An 11,974-nucleotide genomic window follows, 5' to 3' on the forward strand; every position below is an offset into this window, starting at 1 on the left:
AGTCCTTTCTGACGACGTCATCGTCAAACTGTAAAACAGCAAAGGTCAGGGTTGAAGATTTACACCTATGACTCAGCTCTATAGCACGATCTAGGATACAAAGAAGGGTAACCATCCTAAATGCCCTGCAGCCTCCTGTTTATAAGTGTGGCGCGCTTCATACCCATAAACAAGACTCTACCGGACACGGCTCGTAGACACACCCTAGGACGAACTGCTGTGATACCACTTTTGTCAGGACCCAAGCGAAGGGCCATGACGGGTACCCGGAGCTAGCCTACCGAGCACCTCTTAACATGCTTTTCATAATCATTTCTAGGTGGACCACATGACTAACTCATAAATATTATAATCTGTAAGGGCATGAATCCACAACATAATAACACATCTATACGACCATCATCAACTATGCCCATATATATAAGCCGACACGGCTGCCAAAAATTATATACAAAAATATGCACCGCTGAGGTTATAGGACATCTAGCTATATACATCTATCTACGAGCCTCTAACAAGAGTGCATAACATCATAAAGACGGGACAGGACCCCGCCATGCCTAAAATGTACACAAAAGAATAATACCGCTAGACTGCAGCTCCGAAGCAAATGGAGCGCCCCTATACAATCGCTGATGAAACTCCTAGGGATCTGATCTGTCTCTCTTCCTACCTGCGGGCATGAATGCAGCGTCCATAAACAAAAAGGATGCTAGTACGAATAATGTACTGAGTATGTAAGGCATGAATAACAACATAATAAAAGATATGAGAATAACATGAGATAAGAGGAATAACCTGTCTGACTGCCTCTTAAGGCGGATGTCATGCATGCTTAGCATTTTATTTTATTTTTAAAAAAACATCTTATACATATATATAATATACTGCCCGGCCATATAGGCACAGTGTGATCATCATGTCATCATCATCCCGCATCTGGGTATCCTGCATTTGGGATAATATCATAAGTTGCCCACTGCAGTGGTGTGCACATCCACGTGTATGCCCGACCGACTATAGCGCGACGCGGTGTGAGAAAAATTCCGATTATCGTTATGGAACTATCATCATGAACATATCTCACCTTGAAAGGACAAAATCATAAGATGAGATCAACATCAATGAATAAGATCAACAACAATAAGATGAGATCAATAATCATAAGATAAGATCAATAATATCATAAGAACTTCAAGAACCATAGGCTTCTAGTATTTCTAGGAATAGGGACGTTAGGGACATCATGTGTAAGTCATAGCAATAAGATCATGCCTTAAGAAAGAAAGGGACAGCCTTAACATACCTTGTCGTCTCCTTAATTGACTTAACGCCCATCCTCCCGAGCTTATAAATCTACATTCAAGATGATTTACACTAAGGGTAAGTCATTGAAACGTTTATAAGGTCAAACTAGATTAATTGGTGAGCTAACAAAATTTGGGCAGCATCTCCCCTGTATCACTTACTCCCACCAAATTCCAAAACAACTCCCAAGCAACAATAACAACATTAACAATACCATAGCCAAGAGATTTATATTCAAATTGGACTCAAATCAAACCAAACTTCTTTTCATAATCAATCCATAACAACAACTTCAACACAATCCCTTATACACTTGTGTACAACACTTCCTCATCATCATTATTATCCCTCATAGCAAGATTATACTCACAACATACTAATAATCATAGCTCAAGTTAATTTACAACTCAAAATATCATCAAATTCATATTTGAACTTTTCCTCCAATTTCCTCTCCTCAAATCTTAGCATAATTACCAAATAAACTCATAAGCATGGAACTAAGATAAAATTTTACCTCAAAATTCAAGAACACTTCAATTCCAAGGTTACTCCACCATAAGAAATACTCACCTAAGCATCTTCAAGAAGAGGAGACAAGTGTAGACCTCACTTGGAAACCTAACCACTTTAATCTTCACTTTGCTCTTTGGTTTAAGCTTGGAAATATGTTGGAATATGTTTGGAGAGGTTTCTAGGGATTTCTAGGACTTGGGGTTATGTTAAAATGAAATAAAATTAAGAGGGGATCATAATTATATAATTCTGGAAACTCACCGCCTCAATTTTTACTGTCACAGATTACTGACCGTAATTCAATTTACGGTCAAATTACTGGCCGTAATTCAAATTACGGTTCGTAATTTGAAATCGTAATTTTTTATACATGCCATAACTTTCTCTCTATTTCACATGTTTGCGATCTGTCAGTTGCACTGGAAAGAAGACTCTCTGAACTTTAATTTACATAGGTTATGGATTCCATAACTCCTCATATTCTACGAGATGTGCCTCTCTAAAGTTGGACTATGTCTGTGCAAAATTCTGCCAGACTTTTCCAAATTTCGACAAATTTAATTTCTTCAATTCTCTTGATCTCAGAACCTTTAAATACTTATCTAACACATATTAAAAGTCTTCCTTAACCTTATAGAGGTATCATAGCCTCTCTGGAATCACATTAGTTTGCTTACGACAACTCAGAAATTTACGAGGTGTAACATTCTGTGTTAAGAATTTGTGTTTTGGCACAAGTGTTTGCTAGTTCTTTACAAAGGATAAATATATGGATATCTGGGCAGTCCACTTAATGTATATTAAGGCTTACTAAGTAAATATAACAGTCCTACTTTCTCATGTTGACAAAAATGGAAGATTGATTTTAAAAGAACTTGGCCTTTGCTGAAAATGAACAAATTCTGGGAATTATTACTTGCTTGATGATATGTGTGTGACACCTCATGGCTGTTAATTGCTTCCTTTTTGATATTAATCACTTATTGCCTAAATTCACTTGTATGTTTTATGGTACTTGTTTGGAGAATGTCTCTTTGAATTAGCTAAGTGATGATACTATTGGAGATATTGAATCTGTATTCATGGCTATGGTTCATCTTCTGCTTTTGACTTGAATGAGTAATAGAAGTACTTAAACCTTGCATAGATTCTGTTTGAATTTAATAGGATATAGATAATGTATAATGTAGTTAAATCTGCCTAGGCATATGATTAGGAAGTTGTTTTTGTTGATCCCCTTTACACAGTTCATTTCCCAAAGTACTATGAGCCTAACACATAAGTGGAGAGGCAAGACAACACTTGGGGATGAAGCTCAAACCCTCCCTAATGTCTACCATGCCTGGGGTTCCTGGAAACCCTTTGGATCTTGCGTGGCATTAGGAAACAAAGCGGTCAAGAGCTTTCCCTTTTGAGCTGTTTTTATCTCTCCATAGGTGTGTAAAATCATGGTATGTTGGCTGGTGATGGTGTAGGATCATTAGTTTTGTTTGTCCATTTAGTTTTGTTTAAGAGACTTACCTCATAAACTTGCCTGTTTGCTCTTTGGTTTTGGGCTCTAATTCTGTTACTGATTGACTCACATGAGTTTAAAAGGAATCTTTAATAATTTTTTCCCCTCATCTCTTCTTAATGCATTAATTTTCTTCCATGAATATTGGGTAATATGCCAAAATATACAGAGGACATTCATTCTATATCCTCACAGATATAAGGCTGAATGTATTCATGTATATTTAAAGTATAACATTTGTATAAAAAATTTGGTGTTGGCTATTGCAAACTTATTTGATTTTTGGGTTGCTCTCTCTCCATTTGGTGTTAGGCCTTTCTCTTATGTATTGAATGTAATCTGTGCTTCGCCAAATATGTTTTGACTTTGCTAAAAGGGCCTATCCAGGCCTCTGTTTTCTTTGTCCATCTGAGTTGGGTCTGGATTAGTCATCTTCTCAATTTATTTTCTATCATCCTAGTTATATGCACCTGTCTGTTTTTACTTTCAATATATTTGAGCATGAACTGTCTATACTCCAATTCTAAAATACTTAGACACTTACTAATCTTTATTCCTTTGTGCTATGTGATTCAACCTGGGCCACCTTTGCATTAAACCTGTTGGGCCAGAGGCCCAACCACTCTTTTTGATCGAGTCCGCTGAAGAGTTGGAAATGGAAGCTAAGATCATTTGAAGGCCCAACTATGTGTGAAAATAGTTTACCCATGGGCTTGGTAGGCTCACCAGCCTGAATTTCTCCCTTTATTTATTTTTTATATTTATTCATATATGTGTATTTGTAAAACTCTTGCAAAAAATATTGAAACCCTATGCATGTATAGAAACTAGGAAAACAACGTTTAGTGTGTTAGGAAAGTCGTCAAACCTTTTTTCAAAAAACTGGGATAACGGCATTCGCCTTTCACGTGGTATATCAACTAAGATAAAAAAAATCCAAATTATTTCAAGTAGCACTGTTTTGGCGAAGAGTGTAAAAACTGGGATTTTTTCTAAGGACAAGAGAAAGGAGTAACAACCAAATGTCTTTTTCCTTCAAAAAATGGCAAAATGTTGAAACTTTTTGGTACTTCTTTTTGTGACACTAAAGGCAATTGCGTGACGTGTTTTTGGAACTAAAACTATGAGGAAATAAATGCTTGGCAAAATTTAAAATCGCTTTTGGTTTGTAAGTTTGGAAAAGAATTGGCACATTTCAAAGAGAAAAATTGGAAATGGGCGATGACCAAAAATTTCTGATGAGGAATATAAAGGCTGATTTGGGCCTGGAAGCCCAAAAACAAAGGGATGAAAAACAAAGAGAAATACATTTTGACCAAATAGAGGTATGATGGATTTTGGACTATGGAAATGATTAGACTTTATGGGCTTTCATAGAACTGATTTGGACCTAAAAAGACTTATATATATATATATATATATATATATATATATATATATATATATATATATATGAGAATACTCCATATTTTCTTAGAAAATAAAAACCCGTAAGAACTAAACTCATCTTATTGAGACTAGAATAGTAGCGACTCTACTCGGGAAAAATCCTGGGCGTGTCATAGTCCGGTAATAAAGTGAGTTGAACACTTACGTGGATTTTTAAAACCCAAAAATCCCTTTTCTAAAGGGGAATTTTTGCCAATTTTTTTCTTGAAATTATGATATGAAATGAAAAATGACATTTGCGGAAAATTAAACACTTTTTGAACAAATAAATACAGTAATCACACATTGAAGCTCGTAGGTCAACCGTATTTTACGGATCTTTAATACTAGGGTGCGTAAAACCTTCCCTAGGAAATCACCTCAACCCTTACCTCGAACTTTGATCCAAAATGTTTTTACTTATGATTTGCAAAAATCTTTAAACTCGGTTTTCCTAATTTTCTATAATAAATTAGGTGGCGACTCTAAAAATACTAAAATACAATTAGAGCACCAACAATCTCGTACTGACTTTTATGTCTTACCCGCGTAAAAATAAACTGTAACATATTTTAGGTGTCTTTTCATACTTTTATGAGGTCCACATTGGAAACAAATGTAGTGCTGTGGATTGGGAGCTAGGGCCACAAAGGACAAAAGCTTCGTTATCTTTTCCCTCACAAAAAGTATAGTCTAAGAACTAGGAAAATGTTTTATACTTTCTCCATTTTATAATGAGTGACTTTTTAAATTTTTTATTTTATTTTAAAATAAGTGGTGTTTTAAAATTTCAAGAAGAAATTAATCTTCTTCTTCCAAAATGACCCTTATTTACATAATCAAGAATCATTAAGTTTTTCTTTTTTTAGACATTTAATTAGAAGTAAGTTAGTAAAAACACTTCTAATTTTTTAAAAGTTAGCATTTTCTTAGAGTGTGCATAAACTTAAAAAAGTTACTCCTTCTGTCCCAAAAAAATTATCCTACTTTTCTTTTTAGTCTGTCCCAAAAAAATTATTCCTTTTTATATTTAGAAATAATTTAACTTTATGAGATAATTTACAGCCACACAAATATCTAAAACTTATTAATCACACATTTCAAAAAAATTCTTTTATTTCTTAAATTTTGTGCCAAAATATTTCTTTTGTTTCTTAAATTTTGTGTCAAATGGAACGGAGGGAGTACATAGTATTTGGTGGGTGGGGGGCGTAATGGGCAAAGCCCTCCTCTCCTCATCAGTTGATGAGTCCAATTGACTACATCTTCCAAATCTCTCCCCCATTTTCTACGCCCTCAAACTTTCTTCACTTCATTTTCCCCATACCTGACGCCCTTCTCTTCTTCCAATGCTCTCCACCTTCATTTTCCATCTTCTGGGTAAGCCCTAATTTCTCCTTTGATTCACTAATTTCCTTTTTCCTTTTTCGTTTTAATTCCCAAAGTTACTTCCCCTTTTTTTGTTATTCTAACTAAAATGTTCGAGTCTTGGCTGGAATTGACCCAATCTTACCTTTTCTTTTGTCAGTTGTTTGTGCTTGATTTAGGAGATCACTATTGACAGCTTTGACGATCAGTAGACAGCATCCTTAATCTTTCTGGTGTGTAGTTTCCTATCTCAAAATGTGCTTTCTTTATTTTAATTGTTGAATTGATGCTTAATCTAATTAGGAATTAGAAACACCTTAATTGTTATCTTGCTGTCTTTTGTCTTCCATTGTTTTGTACAACTTTATTTAGGGCATGATGGCATCTTTTATGTCAAGATTTAGCTGAGAGGAACAGTGAGATTTTACAATATGAAAACGAGCCTAACATAGAATATTACGTCACGTAGCCCAATGTACAATATTATACAACATTATACCTGGGGAAAGCATTATACATAATGTATCAACCTTGTATAATAGTGTACAAAAGGTGTTTATACACAAATATGGGCTAAACCGGGTAACAAATTCAAATTATGGCCTACGTGGCGTAAATATTTTCTCCAAGTAGACATAGAGCGTAATTTTTCCGTTTTGGGAATGAAAAATTGAATTATCAGCTTGATCACTTTGCCATTATATTGGAACGTCATGGTAAATATTGTGAGAAATGAGGACACTGGAATGAGCACCAACTGAGAGGTTAATTATGATAATCCTTAATCTGTGAAGCAGCTATCCAGAAGAATGTCTACGATTTTTGAGGACTGGCCTTCTTCCCCCTAACTTGAAAGAAAATCCATGTTCACGGTTAATGTTTCCATGGTGTATGTGGTAAAAATCTATGTGCTTGTTAAAAAAGATTGCAAGCTTAAACGGCTGCCCTTTCCATGGTGGATGTGGTAGATAAGGGCTGCATTTTGATAATCTTGTACAATATTACTATATGGTCATATACTAGCAGAACTTGGAAATTTAAGCGAAATGGAAATTATTATCATATAGGACAGCATAGAAGAAGAGCATAAGGTGATACTCTATTTAATGAAACAAATGCCTTTTTGTATTGCAAAGACTGAAAGGTACTTCAAGAGGGTGAAATCATTTAGAGGAAGAAGGATATCTGCTTTACAAAGAAGCCAGCCCCTTGCAAAACCAGTCAAACTGAGTGACAGCCACCGAATTGCGATGGAAAGATTCTCAAATTTAGCATCTTTTCAGCCACCGGAAAGAAAAACCTATGCAATCTTTCAGTGGCAACTTTCAACTTTCCCAAAAAAACTCTGATTATGTAATAGATCATGATCCACCAAACTGACATGGATGATGCATCTCCTGCCTTTTCAATTTAAATGCTTGTTGTTTGTTTTTCTTTTGTTGTAAAATTGTCTTAAGTTCATTCTGGACTTAATCTAAGGGAGTATCCATTAAAATGTATGCATGATCCATAAGGATGCAAATAGATCATACATATATCTCTTCTGCATTTTGAGCAATGATGGGAGGTAAATGTCATTGAAGCTCAGTAAAGAATAAGGGTTGTAAATTATCCAGCCAAGCTCCTCATTGTTGTTGAACCATGTACGCACTGTTTGTTATTTTTGAATCTAATTTTCAATCATCACAAGATACTTCATCATGTATAACTCATCTGAATGTGGCTCCTCTTCCCACTTGTACTTTCTGTTCTTTCCCTTATCTAAAACATTAGTTTTGTGCATGTCTCAGTTGCTCAATATTCATCTGTTTCTTTGACTTCATCTTACACTCTCTGTTTGTATGCAGATGGATGCAAACTCAGATTCCGTTTCACCAGAACTTTCTGATTCTTCTGTTCTTGGCCACATGAGTAACCTTTTGGCTGTTGGCCAAACTGGACTTGCTCCTTCATGTGCTTTATGTCATCGATTGTTGATATTAGATAACGAGGGTGAGTTTGAATCAATAAATATATGTGGTGATTGTAAATTCTTACTCCTTGAGGATCTTGGGACGCCTATGCGGGATCATCAAAGGGTGACACCTGTATCGAGAAGAAGATTGTACAGCAGTTCTGAGTCAATTGAGAATCTGTTTTCTCAACACTTCTCGCAAATGATTAATCTGGCAAGGCAAAACCCAGCCAACGGTCTAGAGCATGATAATCAGTCAATAGAAGAAGATGCTGGGTTAAGGTCAGTGCAGCGCACCAGTTCCCGGACTACTCCAAGTGGGTCTAGGAGGTGGAGGAGGGTTCATTCTGACACTGAAAGTGATGGTGTTGATTCTCTATTTGGGGAGACTGAATCAAACTTTACCTTCAGCGGATATAGGAACTTTAATAGTGAAATTGAGTCCATTTCTTATAGCGCTTATGGAGGGAACTCTGATGCTTCTGTTGATGGTAATAGTTACCTTGATAATGACCATTCTGCTCACTCAGATGAAGGAAGTGACTTTGAAACTGATACCGATATTGACCCAATGAATGCTGGTATGTATCACTGGAATTCTGATAATGAGGAAGAAGATGATGAATGGGAGGAGGTTGATACTGATGTAGTACACTCTCTGGGTGCTAGATCTCAACTTCAAAGGTCATTACACCTAAATGAAAGCAGTCGCACTGGAAATAGGCACAGACAGTTTCATTCTCCTGAGTTTCAGGGTACAGTTCGTTTCAGAATTCATGAGGGCAGTCAAAGACATGTTACTGACACGTCAGCCAACTCACAGGAGTTGGAACAACGAACTGATGCCAGTGACTATCTTGATGCTAGAACGTTTGAGGAGTTATTAGAGCATCTCGCAGAAACAGATGGTTTAAGAAGAGGAGCACCACCTGCAGCTATCTCTGTTTTAAATAATCTGCCACATTTGGTTGTTAAAGAAGACCACGAACAGCTTGACAGTTTGTCTTGTGCAATCTGCAAGGATTCTCTTTTTGTTGGCACAGTTGTAAACCGACTTCCTTGTTCTCACTTGTATCACCCCTCCTGTATTTTGCCTTGGCTAGCGTCAAGAAACTCGTGCCCCCTCTGCCGCTATGAACTTCCAACTGATGACCTGGACTATGAGTACAGAAAGCAGAGGGCCAGTAGTAATTTGGTCATTCATCGAACCCCACAGCACGAAATAAATGAAGATGGATCTTCGGATAGCAGTGACGGTGAAAATGATGAATTTGGTCATGGTATAACAGAATCAGGGGAAGTGATCCATAGTGAGGCTGTCAATGAACAATCTGGTAGTGAGGGTGCACGAGGAAGATGGTTTTTTCAAGCTGCTGCTCCTGTTGTTGGTGTTGTTGGAGTTGTTCTGATGTTGTGGTTAGCAAACCCTATTTTCTGTTCACAAGGGCGACGTACAAATCAACCTTTGCCCTCTCAGCAGGTTAATAACCGAGGCAGGAGATGGTGGTCTCTGTTTTAACTTTTTATTTTTTATTTGTCTGTTCTAACATGTTTCTGATCATCAGATTGGTAAAGCTTAGAAAAAATCGGTAAAAAAACCTATTCGAGGCACCATTTAGGTCCTATGGTGTGAACACACCTGTTTGTATTTAGATTTTGCCAACTTATCTAGTCTCGATTAATGTGGAAGCTCACTCTGCTCTTGGATAAATCAGGGCAGCTTAGGTGACCTCGATTGACATGTAAATGTATATGTACTAGTAGTTGATTTGCTTTTAACATTTCCACTATTCCCCACCCAAAATTTGGGCAAATTCTGAGGGTTCCACATCCAGTGGTCCTACTAACTCTGAGCTGTTATTACTGGTTAAAAATGCTAGTGATCTTCCCATTTACAGCTTTTTCCAGAGATCATGCTCTTGCCGTATTTGCAATGATATTTCTGTTGGGTCGTAAGTTGCTTTTAGGATATGAAGTAGGAAACAATGAATAAGGATCAATACTTCACTATCAATAATTATTTATAGCTGTAGCCTGGTCTACCTACATAATGAATACATCTATTAATAATGATGGCACATAATGAGCAAAGAGCTGCAAGTTTGGACAGGGTGGCACAATCTTGGAAGAGGAATAAAATTTCTCCATCAAGATCCTTCCATTGCTTCTGTTGCAACACTATTGATTCTGACTCAAAAGAGTATGTTGAGATAGAGAGTGATCCATCCAGCCATAGAGAAGACAGCAAAGATATGAACCCAGAACAAGATAGAAGCTGCCTCCTTTCCACATCCTCTCAAGTTGGCAACAGCACCTACCAGACCAGAAATAATCAAACTCAGCATACAAATAAATGCACACAAAAATAATGGTGGGAATTTTACTTGTCACCACAGGTCTCATTATAAAGAAACTATTGTTACAAGAAAGTACAGGTGTGGGCATTGTATGTTAAAGAAGTAGAACAAATCTGAACATTTTATCACCAGGGGGGAGGAAGCCAAGCCTATCAGCTAAAGTAACTATGCCAAGCCCAGTTGGAGGAACCAACGCCAGCCGCCCAAATATAATGGCAGCAGTTGTCTTGAGACCAAGCTCTGCACTTCCTGTTCCTGGTCCTGCATGTCATTAAATTTTCGTTTAGGACCACCAGAAAGTGACACAAGACAATGCGCTTTTTCAGGAAAAGGAAAGAAGATGGTGAACTTGCCATCAACAAGGAACAATATGCAAGGAATCATGGCATCCTGGTAATAAGCAATAAAGGCATCACAATATTTTATCTTGACTAAGCATCATCACATGCAATAGGTTCTATTGACATTTACATGAGAATAGCATTTTCCACTACAACCTTACAAAAATAAATCTTACACGATAGTTCTGCTAGCTAGACGCATTTTAGTGGAGGAGGAACTAGTAAAAGCAGATCCAACTTCATGTGAGTATCTAATGATGAAACAAAATCTCTGAAAACATCATGGATTTTGCCTGACCATTAGAAATATCTTATGACGAAAGAAAATCTTTAACACAGAGAAAAACAAATCATAGATTGGCACCCTGCCAGACCATTTAGGTAAGATGCTCTATATCATTACAGCAAACCAGAATGTTGATGTAAGGCTGATATACAACACTGGAGGAACTTCTGTATGTAGTGCAGTACTTAAGTTGTTTCATGACAAAAATTATGCAATGAAATCAAAGTTACCCAACTATCAAACAGCTGTCAGTGAAGAAGTAAAGTGGAGCATCAGCAGTAAATACAAGTCGCCTTAGCATTGGCACACATCCTATGATAATGGCAATAATCTATCGAAATGATAAACAATTTATATGCCATTAGAAGTGTTTGAAAAAATCAAATAGTAGTAAACAACACAATTCAGCTTCCCATTTCCCACAAAGCTCCTAAACAACACAATTCAGCTTCCCATTTCCCACAAAGCTCCTAACACTGAAAGTCTTTCTATCAACTGTTAAGATATAAATAGAGAATTTCCTTCTGAAAATTTTAGTTACATTAGAAGTGGTATATCTACTTAATAGCATTTCACAATTATTTACGCATCAAGCAGCAAGTTGTAAGCTCTGAATAGTTGGATAGTACCTCAAGGAAACCATGCATATAGCAATTGGTTAGTAACCACCTCATGGTACAGAACTTTATCATTAAACTTATGATGTTCTTTTTAAGGTTCTGGAAATAAACCTGCCTATAAATAGAGAGTGAAGCCTTCCCAAGTATAAAATCTTACAGAACATATTCTATGAGATAAGTAAAGATAAGCATTCTCCACCAGAAAATAATTTGTATGATAGTTTGTGAATATACCAAAATGACGCCAATGGAAAGAAGAGAAATCTTCATGTCTGTCGATTCC

The 11,974-nt window shown here is 36.6% G+C and overlaps 1 protein-coding gene across 2 annotated transcripts; it reads left to right on the forward strand.

The window, feature by feature from the left end:
• The first annotated feature begins 5,975 nt into the window (after positions 1–5,975).
• LOC132631251 (uncharacterized) lies at positions 5,976–9,868 on the forward strand. Of its 2 annotated transcripts, XM_060346850.1 has the most exons (3): positions 6,005–6,145; positions 6,294–6,366; positions 7,981–9,868. In XM_060346850.1, the coding sequence occupies exon 3, from the start codon at positions 7,981–7,983 to the stop codon at positions 9,604–9,606; it is 1,626 nt and encodes a 541-aa protein (XP_060202833.1). In that variant the 5' UTR covers positions 6,005–6,145; positions 6,294–6,366; the 3' UTR covers positions 9,607–9,868. The 2 variants fall into 2 exon arrangements, with proteins under 2 accessions (XP_060202832.1, XP_060202833.1); XM_060346849.1 differs by lacking the exon at positions 6,294–6,366 and having other exon boundaries at positions 5,976–6,145.
• Positions 9,869–11,974: the final 2,106 nt, after the last annotated feature.

The sequence above is a fragment of the Lycium barbarum genome, chromosome 3 (assembly GCF_019175385.1).
Source record: "Lycium barbarum isolate Lr01 chromosome 3, ASM1917538v2, whole genome shotgun sequence".
NCBI classification, from domain to species: Eukaryota; Viridiplantae; Streptophyta; class Magnoliopsida; order Solanales; family Solanaceae; genus Lycium; species Lycium barbarum.